Source organism: Corvus kubaryi, unplaced genomic scaffold (genome assembly GCF_017639235.1).
Source record: "Corvus kubaryi isolate FWS band 111438036 unplaced genomic scaffold, C.kubaryi_AGA036_p1.0 134, whole genome shotgun sequence".
Lineage (NCBI taxonomy): Eukaryota > Metazoa > Chordata > Aves > Passeriformes > Corvidae > Corvus > Corvus kubaryi.
The window spans coordinates 6311328-6330048 of NW_024580668.1; the positions used below are offsets into that span (position 1 = coordinate 6311328).

General features: G+C 44.1%; 2 protein-coding genes across 3 annotated transcripts in view; both read right to left on the bottom strand.

The window, feature by feature from the left end:
• The window catches only part of LOC121673591 (peroxidasin homolog), a 48349-nt gene extending 42721 nt beyond the window's left edge, over window positions 1-5628 (bottom strand). For both annotated transcript variants that reach the window (XM_042047009.1, XM_042047015.1), the window contains exon 1: window positions 2275-5628. In XM_042047009.1, coding sequence (XP_041902943.1) covers window positions 2275-2438 — 164 coding nt within the window. In that variant the 5' untranslated portion in view covers window positions 2439-5628. The remainder of the gene's footprint in view (window positions 1-2274) is intronic.
• A 210-nt stretch (window positions 5629-5838) lies between these two features.
• On the bottom strand, window positions 5839-17941 carry PCMTD2 (protein-L-isoaspartate (D-aspartate) O-methyltransferase domain containing 2). Its single transcript, XM_042047044.1, has 6 exons — window positions 17856-17941; window positions 15150-15478; window positions 13775-13877; window positions 11819-11990; window positions 10861-10984; window positions 5839-9345 (listed from the first exon to the last, which is right to left on the bottom strand). Exons 2-6 carry the CDS (start codon window positions 15454-15456, stop codon window positions 8963-8965), a joined length of 1089 nt encoding a protein of 362 aa, XP_041902978.1. The 5' UTR covers window positions 15457-15478; window positions 17856-17941; the 3' UTR covers window positions 5839-8962.
• Between the last annotated feature and the right edge of the window lie 780 nt (window positions 17942-18721).

Below are 18721 nucleotides of genomic sequence, written 5' to 3' on the forward strand. Positions count from 1 at the left end.
CCAAACTCCCAACTTAAAAGGAAACTCCATCTGGAAACTGCAGCTGTTCTTCAAGGGAACCAAGCTGGAGCCCGGGATCGGTGTTTGGAGCAGCAGTCACAGACTCAGTCCTGTTCACACCAAAGATTAACTGTGGAAAATATCCCAGTCCCACATTTTCTGCTCAGAATAACTCCGTGATCAAGACTATTCTTGCTATAATTCCAAATGTTCAGTCTGACACAAGGGTTCTCCCAGGAGAAACACTAACATGCCAAAAAAGCTGGAGGAGTCAGGGCTTGGTTAAGAAGCATTCCTTGATCTTCCACAATTCAAAAAAAGTTTAATTATTCCAATGCTATTTATAACAGATACAATGAGATGCTGGCTGGGAAATGTATTTTCGTACATTAGATCTTCAAGATAGCCAGAAAGTCAGGATTTTTCCTTGCCACACAAAGGCCCATGATCTGCCAACAGAGAGCACTCACTAGGCTCATCCATCTTTATGTCTGTGAGGATCTCTGATCACCAACATATTATTTGCTTATAATTATGCAGACAGTAGTAAAAGAGAATAAAATGCATAAACCACCTTAAAAAATACTGGTCTATGAAAAGTGATCTTCCTTTGCAATACTGCAATTTTTATATCTCACACCTATACTATTCCTTTAATGTTTTAAAACCCAGTTTCCCATTCAAGTGGTGCAGAGAACGACGTGTGCTGCTGCCAGAGGGAGCTTGGAACCACACCATTCCAGAACTGGGAAAGAGGTGGTGACACAGTAAACTTCCCTCCCTCTGCACTCAAAGGATCTCTAGCAGAAACACTCTCAGGCTCCACTGTGACAGCAAACGTTGCTTCATTTCAGAGAACAGGAATTAAGCTTCAATGATCTCAGAAATACCTCAGTTCAGCCAATGGAAAAAACCCTTCCCTCAAACAAATCTAGGTTTAAACAAGGAGGAACAAGTTACTTTGCTAAAATCAGTGTCAGGGTATTTTAAATATTTTAATATTTCAAGATGAAGGGGAATAAGGGGGAGAAAATGTTGGTGAGAGTGTGAAGAGTCAGATGCTGCAAGTTACTGTAAGAGCACATAACCACTGCCCAGTGAGCAAGTCCTGAGCAGGGTCCCGCTGAAAATAACCACGCCAGCACCAGCCCAGGGGGTGAGAAAGCTTTGGCAGCTGTAGCAAGCGTAGATCTTATCCTGTGGGCCACTAATGCAAAAACCTCTGTGGTCTGCACCCACCAAAGCAGACCTGGATGGCAGCAAACCCATGCCAGCATCCTGCCCACAGCATGTTCCACAGGCTGCCAGCAGAGAAAGTGCATTAGGAGTATTAGTGAGATGTTTATGGGAGAAAAGCCAGTATGGATGTGCTAGCTGAGATAAAACTGACTTTGTTACAAGCACAGGGGAAAGCTGCTCAAACTCGTGTTGGAAAAGTGTTGCAAAGTTTAAGGAGGATGAGAATGAAGATTCATTTTTGACAAGCCTTTCCAGCTACTTAAAAAAAAAAGGTCTTCCAAGCCAAGGGATCAGATAAGAGCAGCACGAAGGGAAAGATTTTGTCATGTGCCATTGCATCGTAAAGCCACCTTTAAATTCAGGATTAGTTTAGAATCACAGGGAAGTGCTCTTCTGCACCTATCAGTAAGAGCTCTTTAGGAGTCTCCAAGCATCACACATCCTTTTCCTCCACCTTTCCTGTTTGAATGGACCCAGCCACCAGCTCCCTCACCTTCTTATTTCTCAAGGAATTGAGTTACCACAGTTGCTACTTTCCAAATAAGCCTTAACTTTGGTTTGAACAGTTCAAATAGAAAGCGGACAACCAGTACTTAAAAGTTCAGTACTGAAATGGTGCTGTATATACAAGGAAAGTGTTTGTGTCACTGGAGACAAAAGCCTGAGCTGCTCTTTTTCCCCTCTCCCCTACACCCATATACAAAGCATCCTAAAATGCAAACTGTGCTCCTTTCCATAAGCTCAGTTTAATATTTTTGACCTTTGATTCCCCAAAACGGTCTTCCAGTGCTTGCCCTGGAATTAGTCTCATTAAATTTTTCAATTCCCTTGATTGTCCTATTAGCAATGAACTGATGCCAAAAGAAGCAGTTTCTATTTCATGTTTTAAAAGCACAAAACAGTTCTCGAGGCAGTTCTTGTGGCGAAAAAAGGAGGATAAAAGAATGCCTTTGGCCTTGGCTTTTTTTTTTTTTCCTCCCTTCTTTCTACAGCCCAAGCAGGTAAGAAAGGCAGGAAAATGAAGTGGTTACTCACAGAATGTTTGTCTGGGGCGGGATCTCGGGGATGGTTTCCAACATCAGATGCATGCATCTCACTGTAGTCCTGAAGCACAGGCAGCGGCTGGGGCAGGAGCAGGAGAAACCAGGCAGGAGGAGAAAATAAAAAAAGCCTCCAAGAGCTGAAGGTTTGATCAGCATGGTGTTTGCTGGAGCGTATTTGCCTCAATTCTGAGCTGCAGGGAGCTGACAAAAAAAGTTTCCCAGCCCTGAGGTCCAGGAGGAGGGGACTCATCAGCATGTGTTTGCAATTAAATTAAGGCAGTTTGACAGTCCAACCGCCCACCCTCTCTGCCATTCTGCACATCACTGGAGCTCACACTGCCCCCACCCCTCTCTAATTGTGGCGCTGAAATACAAACTCTTCATTTTGATCTATTTTCACCTTGTTGCTTCTTTTGAACAGCAAGTTAACTCCTCACCTTCTCCTCGGGCATCTGTCTGAAAGCACAATGCACCTCCATGGACAGCAACCAAAAAATGACCCCGTGCTTCCAGGGCTGAGCTGGGATGCAAAAGATGCAGGGCCAAGGTTTTTATGTCCATTTTTTTGCCCTAGCACTCTCTGCAGACTAAATAGGGAGTCTTATCTAGCAGCCTGTCAAATGTATTGTGCTGTAACACTTCCAGGATAAAGGCTGTCTCTTATCACATGTAATTACAACATCAAGCAAAAATATGCCTCCAACCATTGATGTGGGCATGGGATGTTACAGATAAGGGATTTTAAAAGGGAGATATCACTAACAGAGATAAAAAACCTGCAAATAAAGACAAAACCCCACCCTGGAATCTGTAAAGTTTCTTAGGCAGAGTGAAAGCTGATTCATTTCAAAGGCCTTTCTTTCTACAAGGATGTCATTTGGAAGAATGTCAGGATTTTTGAGAAGTTCAAGGCAACTGAGGGATGAAGAGGGAAACAAACAATAAAATCAACTGATTTTGAGCAGTAGAAAATGCAGTCCTCCACTTGTTTCTCCCCACTGGATGATAAAACTGAGATGCAAAAGGCAGGATTTGTTTCCAGTTGAATTAATCACCTTTATAGAGAAGCTACAGTGAAACCAGCCTATCTTTAGGTTTCAAGTTATTACAAGATCCTAAATGTGTGGGTTGAGCAGGAGGGAGGTATTAAAACACATTAGGATATAAAGGTACTTGAAGAATTTCAAACACGGCACCATCTCACAGAGCCTGGAAGATCAAATTATGGTTTCCCATCAAACTGCACATGCTTTGTACTGTACACTAAAAAATAATCGATGTGACAAAGCAGTACTTCACGAGAGTGACATTTAAACCTTCCCAGTTCAGATTCTCTGTCACTTGAGCATTTGGGGAGAGCATTGGGTTTGGGGTTTCACCTAAAATTTTATGCCATAGAAGATAAAAGATGTTTTTTCCAGCTAAAAAAGAGAATTATACTGCAGGCTTTCTGCACTTAGTCCTCAGGCAATCTGCTGTTTGTTTGCCCTGCCATTGCTTGGAAATCCAACCAAGTTCACTGAACTCATGGTTTTGGGCAGAGTGTCCTCTAGCGGCCACCCAACCCAACCCAGGCCAACCCTGCTTACAAAAACGGGTTGTAAAAGGTCAAATTATCATCTTCAGCCTTTATACAACAACTGGCAGCTGAGATCAGACTGCTCTGGGTTAAACATGACCGTTTTTAATTCCCCTTTAAGGCTTTAAGTGCATTAGAAGCACATCCTCCATGTGCACCAGGATACGCGCGTTACGTGAAAATCTTCCTGACTCAAGTTCTCTGTTCTTCCAGCCTGATTGCTCCCCACATCATCTCCTTCCCAAGCACACTGGACTCTGCTAGGACAGGGTAGCACAGCTGGTAGGAGCTGTTCTTCAAAGCTGGGAAAAGAAACAAAAACGCTCTCTCCAAACAATGCGTCAATATTTTGGAGCCATCATTTCCCCTGGCACATCTGGCCACTCTGCAAATAGGAAGCTTTTGTTTTCTGCCTCTGTGGTGCACAAACCTTGAGTGCTAAACCAACCCTCTGCAACAACAACAAAAAAATCCTTTCCAGGTTTATTTGTATTGCAAAGAGGAGAGCTGGGCCAGGGCTCAGTCCCATTTCTGTGGAACGAGTCCGGTCTGTGGAATCGCATTTCCGAGCCCGGCTGCGCTGTGGGGGAGCAGCCTTGGGAAGGATTGAGGGGTATTTGCCCACTACTTTGTAAGGATGGCATCTTGAGCCAAGTCAGCAGATTTAACAGAGCACAGGGAGTCATTTCAGTGCAAGAAGGGAAGTTCTACAACCCACACCTTTACTGAGAGGCAGATCTTCACCTGACCTTCACCACACCTCTCCTGCCTTGCCTAGCTCCCCTCATGACAAACGGGATGTTGGTGGGAGTTCTGGAACACCAGCAATCCCAGGCCCCTTACTCTCACATTAATTTCTCTTATTTTCCAGCACTGTGACAAAGTCTTTAAAAAGGAGCGTGCAACCCTGAGCAACAACCAAAACTTCTCTCCTGAACACCAGGAATGAAGTGAACACTTGTGTCCCATGCTCCAGCATTTCCAGCCTCTGCTACACAGGCTTTTCACACCTGTAGAAAGCAAGAAAGTTGGGGGGGTTCCCTCAGGTGGGGTTTTTCTCCCCTTCACCCTTTGTTTTATTTTTTAACTCTCCCTTCTGTCCCTTTTTCTGCAGTAAAATGATTTCCCTCAGGGGACCTGCCCCCTCTCTATACCCCAGGGAACTGTGATGTTGTTACGTTTTACAATGAAGTGAACATAAATATCATCTGACAAATTTAATTTCCAATACCATTGGTATGACACATCCGTGGCTTTCCAAAGCAGAAACGGATTTTCTTTCAGCACGCATCACGTGAAGGAAAACATTAACGTTGGACTAATCTCCTGTTATAGCTGGGTAAAGGACATTTATCATACACACAGATGACAGGAAGAAACATACAGACAGGCAATTATGCTATGGAATAAAGGTTAACAGATTCACTTAATTAGCAGCAGCTGTATTTGCTATTATGATCAGATTCCTACCACAGCTGAAACCAAAATATTGTTCTCAGTGCTGGAGAAATGAAAGCCTTGAACACCAGCTCTTAAAAATCCGCGTTAATTAAACACTCAGACAGAGCCCAGGGACAAGAGGGGAGCTGCAGTTCACAATGCACAGAACAAACTCCTGACATGGTTGGCTTAGGCACCTCCTTGAAGTACAGAAATGGACTAAATCACCTTTTGACATGTGTTGTTTATACTCAAACAGCCAGGGAAGTGAGTTCACTCTTTAACCACTCTGATGCATTAAATCTAGATCAGTTCTGTGTGTGCTGATCCCAAAAATCATCCTGCACAACTGCATGACGTCAAGGTTTGGAACTCATCAGGTTTGAGAGATCACATTCTGCAGAGTTCATCTAAAACTATGCACCTGCACCACATGATTAAGCAATTTTTCTCATGGTTTTGTGTCTTGACCTCCAATCATGGAAATAAGCACTCACCTACAAAGTATTCTAATCACAACATGATGCAAAGCCATGGTAAGAAGGCTAAAAAGTCTTTACTGAATTTATTGATACAGAAACACTTATTAATAAAGTTTAAGATGCATAACACTTCTGCATGCCTCAGGCCAAATTAACTCTCGTTTCTATACAGAGATTTTTCAGCTTACACACTCATGACTAAAGCAGCTTGAAGTTCAGTTCTTTTTGCAAATTTACTGCAGGATCAAAACGTAAAAGGAGTCACACACAAAAAAAAAGTGACAACTACTTAGAACACAAAAGGAAACAAAGCAGGTACAATTCCTGGACAGCTCACAGATCCATACAAACCCAGCTCTGCCTCAACCCCTCTGTTAGAAATGCCTACAAAACCACAGTGCAAGTGCTTGTGCACAGGGAAAATGTATTTACAACTGCCCTTTATTTACAGGCTATAAGCAATACTATTTCACAGTTATATTATACATAAAATTTCTACTATCTGCTTAGATCTGTGGTTTTTTTTGGACAAGGGGACAATTTGACAACCTAGAACATAAATTTCCTGTATATATATATTTATTTATTCAACCTTATCCAGGAAAAAATAGCAGTATTTATGCATCTTATAGAAAGCTACAAAAATCTAGCAAATGCAATAAAAAAGGCAAATCTGGTGAAAAATCTGATAAAATACCTTTTGCAACTGGGGCTGGGATGGGGATAAAAATGAAACAAGGGATAAATGAAAGATAATCCTCTCTCAACCAGTCAGCTTTAACAGAATCTCTGCAAGGCTTACTAACAGGAACCTGAAGTTTAATGTCATTTTTAAGGGAACTTCTTTAAAAGTGCTGTGACTAAACTGAAGGATGACCTGGCAGCCAAAAGCAGGAGGCACCCTGTACTATGGAGGGGTGTGGAAATTGTGCCACAATCCAGAAAGGCACATACCTGGCACGACACCTATTAAGCAGAATTTTCCAACCAATAAGAGGGCACAGCCTGTAGGGAAGCACTGAGAATAATTACACACTTCTATTAAGCCTCTATTTACCACCACATTCAGGACTTGCATTTGTAGAAAGAAATTCATGGGAGCTGCCAAAATCACAGGACGGGGACGTGCACCTTTACAGGAAACCATCAGCTCAGTGGCCGCAGAACGGCCCCACTGCAAATAAGGAAATCAAAATCCAAGGGAGAAAGACAGCTTGGGGGTACCATTGAGACCAGAAGTGGAGACAGGAAACCAGAGGCAAAACCCAGCCTATGACTGTGTTATGTGCCAGCAGCCACATGATACAGGATTATCAGATAATATTCCCAAAGAAACATAAAAATCCTGTTAAGCAAGGAAAAGTTCTCCACTTCAGGCTTAGACATACAAGCAACTCATTTATTTTCAAAGCCACACAGAACTTGGAAACTATTTTTCATGAAGCAAGCTGTGCAACTCAGGACCATTTGGCAATACAGTCTTCACTCATTCCTCCTCAGAAAATGAGGAGACAGCACACATGAAAAAAACCAAAAGATATCAAAGTGATACCAACTTAAGTGCTTCTGATGGGGCAATGCCTTAACACAGCTTCATTGCCTACTGGGAGAGCCTTCCAGCCCCCCAGCTTTAGGACCATTTCACATCAACACAAACTCCAGGGTTTCTTTCCAGCCTTTACCAGTTTAGGTAGATTTTTCAAACAGGCTGAACCAAGTAAACCTCTTCTAAAGACAGTATTTTATTGTCCACAGACACTGTGGCCTCCCCATTCCTGGAACTGCTCAAGGCCAGGCTGGATAGCATTGGGAGCAACCTGGCCTAATGGAAGGTGCCCCTGTCCATGGCAGGGAGTTGGAATGAGATGAGGTCCCTTTAAGGTCCCTTCCAACCCAAACCATCCTGTGATCCTATGATTCCATAGCATCTCCTTCCATCACCATGACAGAAAGACTTGGGAATAAAAATTACAGCTCACATCCACAGAACTGCAGAGTGACAAGTCCTTCCACGTGAGCCTGTTAAAATTTCTGCTTCATTGTTGCAGGAATAAAATTACCTGCCAAGCTGAGCAATTTCATTCCACTCTTGTGCACGAGCTGCATTCCAGCCACCCTGCCACAGCAGGGGCACACACAGAGGAACACACACACCTAAGAACTGCACCAATTTGGCTCTCTATGCTGCTTTCACATTCTGCAGACTCCACAAAACTCCGTTTGGCTGATTTACTGCTCAGGCTGGTGCTCCGCACCACACTCTGTACAGCCCAGACGATCTAAGTTATCTCACACAACAGCAAAACCCAGATTCTGCTTTCAGCTTTCACAAACTCACTGCTCTGCAGCTCGTCTCTACCCCTTTCCCCATTCAGAATTACTCTGTAAACATTTCCAGAGACAACAGTCCCAACCCTAACTACCCCTGCATCCTGTCAAAGCTAAACAGCTTTGCAATTCCTCACTTGCCTCCTGTGCTTTAAAAAAAAAAAAAACCACCAACTCATTCACCAGAACAGGTGTTCTCCATTAAAAACCAGCATTTTGTAAAACACTTTTCACTGAAAAATTATACATAATTTATAGGCAAAACAGACCAACCAAAGGGGAGCTGATGCTTTCCTTCTCATTCAAAATCTGGATGCCACAAGGGTAATGCCAAAAATTCTTTCCTTTCTGTAAAAGTTGTGCTTTTTCAGATTACTGGAAGAAACAAGATTTGCCAGGTCAGGTTTTAACTAATAATCTTCATCCTCCATTAAACACACACCATGGCAAACACATGGCAGGTTTAGTGGGAGAGAGCACAGACAGGAAAGGTCTTTGGGGAACTGCTTAGGAGTTTTTCCAAACTCATATTCAGTGGAGCAGCCATGAGATTTTTAGGAATATCTCCTGCAGTTAGTTTTAAGGGAATTAAATCCTCCTTTCCATAAGCTGAGCACTTCACCAACTTGCTTCCTAAGGAATCCCTGCTGTAGGATAAAACTATAGCACACAACTGAGAAGAAAGAAGGAACTCAAAAAAGCTATAATGTCGAAGTTTACAGCAGCCACATTCCCCAGCCAGCCTACTGCCTTGGGTGTCACATTCGCAGGCAAGCAAGTGGGACACGTTTGTCAAGCCCTAAGGAATACTTCATTCTCTGCCTACTTCCCGCTTTCTAGAAGAAGGAAAACTACTTTTCCCTGTAATAAAGCAAGTAATACTTCAAGGGATCGGGCAAAGGCAGGCTCAAGACCTTTTCTCTCAAAAAGTTTACAGGAGGGTCTGGCTTTAGTTCAGAGGGTTTGGTTTCCTCCTCCTCTGGCCTCTCCTCCTCGATGTCCTCGCTGTTGTTGTTGTCGTCTGAGGGGTTGGAGATGTGGCTGGCGAACACCTCCTTGTCCAGGAACACGATGGTTTCCATGCGCCGGCGCCGGACCCGCCTCCGTTTGAACCTGGGGGGGTTCTTCAGCCCGTTCCCAGCCTTGCTCATCGCCTCCTGATGGATGATTTTCTTGATGGTGCCTCGGATGGCGATGCGAGCCAGGTCCTGCAGGCTGCGCACGGCCACGGGGGCTGCAACCAAACGAAACCCGTGAGCAGAGACAGAGAAACTCCCCCAAAAGTACTCCCAGGAAAAGTTCTGTTTGCTCAGATTAAATTAGGCCATTTGAATTCCCTGCTGGGATTACACAAACAGCTCTATTCAGCTCCTGTCAACTCGGATAAACTGTGTTGCAACTTTCCAAACAAAATTTAATTGTGCATTTCTCTCATTAAAAAACTTCCTACTTTGATTTCAAGTTCTCAATTATTGTAATCTTAAAGATTGTATGAATGCAGACTTAGTGCTGGGAGCTGTGACTGTTTAATGACACAGAATAAGGTATTTTCCTGTGGTAGATAACTAGACCTGAAGTCTGTTTAACTCTTCCATAAAATGATTTTTCTATTGTACAGTTCCTTCAGCTTTGCCAAGCTCTGCACTTATAAAACACAAGTACTATTTATGCTGTTCAAAAACTGCTTCAGACTTAGTGGGTGAAGACAGGCTGGAAACCACTTTGTAAAAGTAATTATAGAAACATTACAGTAAGTTCCTGTATTAAAATGCCTCCCACATTAATGGTTTGGAAGACTATTCTGTCTTCTGCACTTATTTGCTGCCAGCTCAGAAATGCAGCAAAAATGTTTAAAAAATGTATTGATGCACACAGATCCATGAACTAAAATTAATTAAAACTGATACAAAAAGTCCCTGTCCTCTGCCAACAAGGGAGCTTTCTGGGGACCTGAGTGAAGGAAGCAGGAAATAATTACATGTAATTTACATGCACGTCTCACTACAAAGTGAGATCATGCTGAAACATGCACTTATTGGACTTTCTAGCATGCTGTACACTGTTTCCTGAGCTCCTCTCTGTCCTGCAGACACCTTTCCAGCTTAAGGCCAAAGCCTGACTAATCTCTTTATGAAAGTACCTCTGTCTTCATGTGTTCTTAAGAGGCCTCTTGACATTGAAGTCTTAATCTAAAGATTGGGGCCACTGATAGCATTTCAAACAGCTAACCAAGAACTGCACAACTTGTATCCCTCAAGCATTCCAGGTTCAGGATAATTCTGGATTGCTGAGGGTGAGAATCTTTGAGCAGATAGAACATTTGTTCACAGGTACTGCTTGTGTATTTCCCCTCCTTGTGGCACAGTGCCCGAGAACCACGACAGGATTCAATCATTCAGGACTGGAACAGAATGTGCAAAAACAACGATAAAACACCCTGCAAAGTCCAGGTACAACTTCACAAGAAATCATTTGTGTTTAGAATGATGGCCCAGCAGAAGGTGTTCCTGTCCACAGCAGGGATATTGGAATTGGATGATCTTTAAGGTCCCTTCCAACCCAGACCATTCTGTGAGTCTGTGATTTAGAATCTAGATCATACAACTCCAATTCTTGCACAAGACAGACAACTGTTCAAAAAAAGGAAGGGCTTGGAGTAATTTTCCTTGAAAGGATCCCCAGGGATGTTACAGCTCACAGCCAAGCAGCAGAAGGAACCTCCCTCATGCTCACAAATGTCTGTACTCACGCAAGTGAACGAGCTTTGATTTTCCTGAATCTGCATGGTTTGGCTGAATCAAAGGAGCAAAAGAAACAGCAAGAATCTTCTTCGTCTCCCAGGCAGAAGGACCAGTCCGAGTTATCTTAGTCAACTGAAGCAAAACAGGTAGATTATTGTCCATTGTGGGAACTACAGTGAGATTTTTGAACAAAAAAAAAATGAACAAATGACTTTTCTGCCTGGACAAGTTGAAGTACTGGAAGCTGCAATAGTAAAAGGTGATAAGGAGAAACAATGGTGGTTTTTTGAAAAAAAACTGAGAACTCCTTGCAGGATTAGCCCCAAGTAACTTCATCTATTGCAACAGAGCATGGGCACTGGTAATTTGGGTCACTCTGCTTGCCCGGAACTTCCTCCAGGCTGGACCAGAGCAGCTGTGTCTGACCTCTTAGAAAACTCCTGAGTCACCACGAACACTCACTCCTGAAAAGGTCATCGGATCAAATCTCCTACACTGACCCACTGCACAGCCTCGCACTGGGAAAAAACCCTGCACCCTGCTCCTCTCAAGTTCCCCGACAGAGGTAAAAGGTCAGGCACTTAACCCACTTTTTACTAAAAAGAACCCACTGACACTTGTAAAGAGAGACATCCTGCATGCTCTTTCACAAGCCAGTCAGGGTGCAAAATGTTCTGTTTTGCCATAAAGAACACTAAATTATAGAACTGAACAAAACCTAGCTCACATTTTTGCAGTGTCAAAGTAAAACTGTAATTAACAACAGATTGCAATATATGAAAGACTGCAGAACTACAAATTTCTTAAATATTAGGAATGTGCAGAGTTCAGTTTTCAGTCCTAGTGAAAACTGGTGCACTTAATTCTTTCTTCAGCCTGCTACAAGGGCAAGCTAAAGGAGCAGCTACTGACTAAACCAAGATCAAAATTAAGAATAACTGAAATATGAGTAAAAAGGCACTCAACCTTCTCTTCTAGAGGCATGACAAGAATTCCCCCAACTTTCAACAGGTTCTTCATGTAGTCCTCGTGCTCCTTCTGGACTCCAGCACCACAGTAAACACGGTCATACTGAGTGCAGTCTGGAGAAATCTCTAAACAATTGCCAGTGACAAAGGATGGCTCACAAAATTCAAACCTGAAAGTGAAGAAGACTTGTATTAGACAAGAATATGACAATTTATCACATAGATTATTTTCACAATTCTGGAAAAATTGAACTATTAAAAACTTGAAAAAAAAAACCACCAAAACAGTTTTACAGTATTTCTCCTCCAAAGCCCATCTATTCTAGACATTATCGTAACAGACCTCAGCTAGAAGTCTCAAAACCACAGAACAGTGAGGTCAGAATTCATGGATTAAAATCTCCAAAGGGTAAGGACGCATAATTTCATACTTGAGCTGCAGGTAACTCTTCAGAATGAGCTACTTTTAGTCACCTGATGCCAACTCGGTTATGAAATGCAAGTACAAATATTAGACCTGTGCTTCCAAATGTCAAAGTCTTTTTAGGACTGCACCTGGGTTTATTTTTATTTTATTTTCAAAAGCTTTTAACTGGTTTTTAGATCTGGGAATTACCACCTGATGCTACAGAAGTAAGCTGTGCTGAAGCCAATGGAAGTTTTGCCATCAGCTTCAAAAGAACTGTGATTTCACCCTTCATAAAAAAAGACCTTTTGCCTACAGCATTTCTGACTCGGTTTAAGAGAAAAATGAGTGATTCTGTGATGCCTCTGGTTTTCTTACAAGCTCCAAAACTCCCTAAGTTTTAAGCCCTACATTTAAAGCCTGATTTTGATAGAAGGTGTTCAACACATCCATTCTTTTACTGGTATCTTGAGCGGCAGCTCAACATAGCACCTATTTATTCCTAAACACTTCCTGGAGCTTTCTGGGTTTGCAAAGAGTGCTGGACATTCAGAGCAGCCAGAGAACAGTTCCTGCACACGCTGTTCCAGGAGCACAACCCAGCAGACATCACTCAGCAATGCCAATTTTCCAGGCATGTTGATTTCTGAATTCAGCTCGCTTTTGCTCCATAGCTATATTTGTCTGGAGAGAGAAGAAAGTCTTCCTTAAAACATCTACTCAAACAATAACAACATGACTGAAAAAAACGCTGTTGAGCACCATCCATGCCAGAAACCTTCAGTCTGCTGCCAACATGCAGAAAATACAACCCCCTCCTCAGCAGCTTCCCAAGGCAGCAGGAACAGCAAAAGGCTCAATAGCCTAAAATCCTGCATGTCATGATTTTAATTTTCTTCCTCCCAGGACAGGAGGATATCAGGTATTCACAGATGCTTTGCTTCCCCGTTTGAACAAACTGTGAAACTGATCCAAAAATATGACAGCCACAACTTTTACTGCTGAGGTTACTATTAGCAATGGTTATCTGGCTGGGAAGTTATTACTTGTGACAGCAGCAGAATGGAGGGTCTAAGGAAGAACATAAATCAAACCCCAGGCAGTTTTAGTACCAACTTAATCATCATAAAACTACCTTCATATTTTAAAATGCCATTTTTCCTTCTTCTCAGATAAAACATATTAGGCCAGCACAGAAACCACTTCATAATCTCATCACCATGCAGGCTCTCAGATCACAAGCACGACCAAGTATTGTTATTTGCAAGTTTTAAGCCGTTACTGCAAGAGCATTTAAAAATAAACAAACTTCTTCAGCTCCCTCTAAGCCCTGCAACATCAGCAGTGCTATTAAAAACACAGCAAACATTTCCGAAACTCCCCCACGACACACACCAGCTTCAAAGGTCACACACTGCAGCTCAGCAAGCCTAAGGAGCCTGAATCCTCAGATTACCCTGAATCCAGAGGGGCCACATGGGAGCAAGAACTGCCCTGAGCAAAGCCAAAAGCACAAAATTAATCCCAACAGGCATTTTACATTCTTACTTGTCAAAGCTGTCACTTGTTTTAATGAAAAAATCCAATTTCTGCTTCGCGTACTCGATCACATCAGAGTGAAGCTCCACACCGTGGTTAACACCAAAAGGACCTGCAAGTGCAGAACACCAGGGAATGGCAACAGCAACAATACAAAATCCAGCAGGATCAATACACTTTGGGTTCCTTCCTCCAGCAGATTGTTCCATGAGTGTCAGAGTCAGTGTTTGTGTAGGGTCAGCTCTCTCACTGCTACAATGGGAATTGCAATCCTATACCTGCAATTTCTGGCAGCAAATGAGCCTCTTCTGCACAATTGATTCTGAATCATTTGCTCTTAACTATGCAGGAAACTTCTCTATAGGAGGGAAACACTGATGCCATTGCTGTGAAAGTGACCACCTGGAAAAAAATTCCAATGGCCTGCATGTTTTAGCACATCCATGTTATTTTTATACCCCCTTGCTGATATGCTAAAAATCTCTGCAATAAATCAGGAACAGTCATCATACATTGTACCTCAACTAACAGCAAAAACAAATCGGAAAATACAGATGTTGTTCAACACTCATGCTTTTTATTCAGAACTGACAGGGTAACTTTTGCAAAACAGAATATAAATGCCCTAGAGCTACATATTGGTATCCCAACTAATGCCAACAAACCTAGAAGAAAGTCACAAATGGGAAATGAGAGTGAGATTTCACCCTGAGAATAAACATCCCCGCAGTTAAAATTCTGGACACTCCCACAAAATTGAAGAAAGGACCCTACAGCCATTTGCTGTATCTATCCTGGCAGCACAACTCTGACTGAAACACTGCAGGGGGAATTTAAATTGTCCAATTACACTTTGATGATTTGCTTTGTGCCACTGTAGATGTGGTCACAAAATCAGTTCTGCCACACTACAGTGCTTCCCAGACAATATTCCCATCAGTGCGCTGGGCAGTTAGGAGTCAAAAGTGGATTTCAAACATGTCTCAGTCTAGACAGAAATGAACAAAAGCCAGGCACAGAGCAGGTGCAGTCACAGCTTTTTGTGGACTTGCTCAGTCCCAGTTTCAACACTGTACTCCTGATCCTGACCTGGGGTCCTGCTTAAGTGGAAACAAACCCAGCTTTGTGTCCCCACCTGCAGGAATCCCCTACAGCCACCACGACATCGGTGCCTGTTCTGATCTGCCACAGAAATCTGGGTCCCATCCAGTTCCCGAGAGAAGGCTGTGAGAATCCTGATAAATTGCCGAGCTGGATTAATACATTCTTTACTTTCCCAGCTATCTTTTTAGCTCCATTAGTGGAGGAATGCCTCATCCCTGATTTCAAAATCTCTTTTTAAAGCTCTAACACAAACAGTTAATGTGACTGAAAAGGTATTTACCCAGGATGAGTCCAACCATAGAACTCAGATAACCAGTGCCACTGCCAAGGTTCAGAAACGACAGCCCTGGTTGCAGGTCCAAAGCTTCCATCACCTCTGAGTAAATGCACGGTGCTGAGAGATGAATATTTCCGTGCTTCCATGCCAAGTCCTTGTAAGCATTGTCTTTGAACTCTTCCAGGTAGTAATCTGCCCGATCAATGGCTCGGAATGCCTGTTCCACCAGCTCTGTCCTGATGTACTGGGCCTCCTTCAGGTTATCAATTAATTCATCGTTATCCTCTCCCGCACTCACTGCGCCTCCCATCTTCAGCAGCCTCCTATAAACACTGAAAGTGAAATAACAACAAAGCAAGGTGAGGTACAGAACGTGCACTCCAACACTAGATTACGCTGCTGTACATGGAGTATTTTGAGAGAGGTCTTTACATACTCCAAGGGCCACAAGCTCCAGAAAAACCTCACCCCAGCACTCCTGTCCCCCATCCCAACAATGGAAAACAAAAGGCAGCAGAGCTGGCATCCAGTACCTGACACCAGTGGGGGAAAAAAATCACAATAAGCAATTTCAATGTGCAAGGCCTGTCTTCAAACCCTCCCACCATTTTACCAGCACATCAGCTTTTCCACTGAACCCTTTTATATAAAGGATTATTCCAGCTCCTGTGCTTATGGGTCATTTTTCACTGCAGGCCCAAACAACAGTGCAAGTTTGGGCTGTCTGTCAGAATTCTTGTCACACACAGACTTTCTACCTCCAACAGCATCAATGGCAACTGAAAAGACTAAGACACAGGCAGGAAATCCAGAAAAATCTCAAATTACATTTCCTTTGAACATGCATCAGGATGTTGATTGCACAGAGGTTCAAAAAACCCAACAAAATTCTGACCTGTCAACCTTGCTTACTTTAGCCAATGCACTTTAGCAAATGCAATTTCACACAGCTCATCTCCAGAGCCTGAGCCACCACCATTAGTAAAGCACTTAATGACACAGACGGCAGCTCCAGAGAGAATTCCCACTGCAGCCCACAGGTTTTAAAGGAAAATGTATAGGGGGAGAAAACCACTCAAAATTAACCTGGCTTTTTCTCCCCTTCTCGTATGTTAACAACAAAATCCCTTCCAGAAAGCACACCATGATTTTTCAAACGTGTTTATTTACAATGCCTTTCCCTGCTCACAGTAATAACCACAAAGCAGAAGCTTTGGAGTTCATTCCTGGGATCAGAAGATCTGCCTACAGCGAAATTGTTGGGGTTTATTTGTTACATTCAGCCAGAGCAAATTATACACTTTCATTTTCTGAGGAAACAAAGCAAAGCTACCTGACCGCAAGGAAATTTCACAGTTGTTCAAATAACACAGCATTCTGATTACCCGTAGAGGCACACAAAACAGGATATACTTAGGCAGAGAACTCGAGCCAGTTTTTAATCCATTCATGTCTCAAACACATCAATCCAGTTCAAGACCATTAAAAAACTTGAAATAAAATGCCACCCCTCCCCTTTCTACAGTTACTCCATCATTTTATCTACAAAAAATGATTGTGTTTTATTACTTCACAGTGGGAACACATCAGATTGAAGGCTCAGGTGGGTTAATCTACCAATTATTTTTTTCCCCTTCCTCTTACATACACAAAACCTCATTGCATTTACAACACAGGGTTGCCTGTATCTTTGGTCTTTATTTAACATTCCACATTAAAATACTCTCTTCACCGAGGGCCTTGATTCCCTTGACTTTCTTTTACATATTTTTGTTCTTAGGCCTCCTTCATTCTTCCACTCTTTTTGCTATTTAAAAAAAAAAGTATAAAAATCTACATTGTTAGATTCAAGGCAAGAACAAGAAGTTGTGCCTTTAACAGTGCTCCACTTTGGATCCCCAACAAATTCCTGCTGATGTATGCAAGCCCCACTGGGACAACTGGTCTGACCTGGTTTTAGCTCAGCTCCATGGACAACAAGTGCTCTTCCATGCTCTACACCATGGAAAACAACAACAAAAACCGCTGGCTGAGACATTCTGACAATGGGACCAAGGAATATCCACAGTGTAACAGGTGTCAGTCCCTTCTGAAATCATCACTTTTACTGCACGTTAACTTATTTCCAGTAAAATGCAGGCTTTATAGGCAGAACTTAAAACTCTGACATTCAAACTCCTCTCTTTATGTGATTGCACATCTGTGCTTCACTTGGTGGGAAATGGGAACCAAGTAGAGCTTATTTTTATTTAACTTTTCAAAACAAAACCCTCTCCCTCCGCAGCAACCCCAGGTGCATTTTCCTCACTTCCAAGGCAAAACAGCGATTTCCCTAAATGTGAGCACGGACCAAGTCCACACGCAGAAATTCGGGTCGCTGCCCACAACAGAGACATCAGAGGCGCCTTTGAGTGTTCAAACATCCCCTCGTTGCCACCTTCCCCTTCGAGAAAAACAAACCAGAACACGAACCGGCCCAGCGCGACGGCAGGAGCTGCGCTCAGACGTCTGCAACAACACCTGGACCTGGAGCGGTTCCTGCCCAGGCACACCAACACCGCCCGACGCTCAGGGCAGGGCTCAAAACAATACACAAGGCACAAAACTGCAGCTGCTCACGGCCAGCAGACCTGCGGGGAACCCCTGCCCCGACACGGCACGGGGAGCAGCCAAGGGGAGCTCGCTCAGTGATTCAGGCAACAGCGGTACCTCAGCGGATGGCTCGGCTCCGTTCGGCTCGGCGCCGTTCGGCACGGTTCGGCTCCGTTCGGCTCGCTTCGGTTCGGTTCGGCTCCGCTCGGCTCCGTTAGGTTCGGCCCGTTTCGGTTCGCCTCGGCTCCGTTCGGTTCGGCTCCGTGCTGCTCGGTTCGGTTCGGTTCGGTTCGGTTCGGTTCGGTTCGGTTCGGTTCGGCTCGGCTCGGCTCGGCTCCGCTCGGCTCCGCTCGGCTCCGCTCGGCTCGGCGCAGCCCAGGCCGGCGCGCTCGGGCTGTAAACACTGCCCAGCTGAGCGCCGGCCGCGGCACTGCGCACGCGCGGAGCGCACCACCGCCGCAGGCGGGGGGGGAACGGGAGCACACCACTGCTGCCCCCCTGGACCGTACCACGCAGAGCCGGCGCGGGGGGCAGGACTGTACCACGGCTGGTTCCGTGAGGGGAGTCCCAGGGATGGAGCCGGCTGGAATTGACCCCATCAGATCCAGGGAAATCTTCCAGCAACTTCTCCCAGAAAGCACTCCGCTACCACAGCCTTGCCATGCACACTCAGTGCAGCGTACCAGGGCCAGACACAGACTGTGACTCTCGTTTTTCCCCGTCTGTCCCATCGCACTGCTCCTGGGAACATCTCCCCATCCCAGCGTGCATGTCTTTCCCCATTCCCGGACCCTCTGCCCTTCCCTTGTTCGCAGCACGAGGCTTCATCTCTACACCTGCTCCTCCAACTCATCGCCCAGTTGTCCCAGTTGTCCCAGTTGTCCCAGTTCTCCCAGCCTCGTGCCCTGCGATGCCGCTGTGACAGCGCATTGCCCCAGCTCCTGGTGGGATCAGGACATCCCAGGATGCGGGAGGGGATGCAG

Excerpts from the sequence above, each read along its gene's own strand:
- PCMTD2 (XM_042047044.1), bottom strand. The coding sequence starts at position 15,456 with ATGGGAGGCGCAGTGAGTGCGGGAGAGGATAACGATGAATTAATTGAT. Across the intron at positions 13,878-15,149 it reads TATGGTTGGACTCATCCTGG|GTCCTTTTGGTGTTAACCAC; the intron begins GTAAATACCTTT and ends CTGCACTTGCAG. Across the intron at positions 10,985-11,818 it reads TCATGCCTCTAGAAGAGAAG|TTGACTAAGATAACTCGGAC; the intron begins GTTGAGTGCCTT and ends GTTTTGCTTCAG.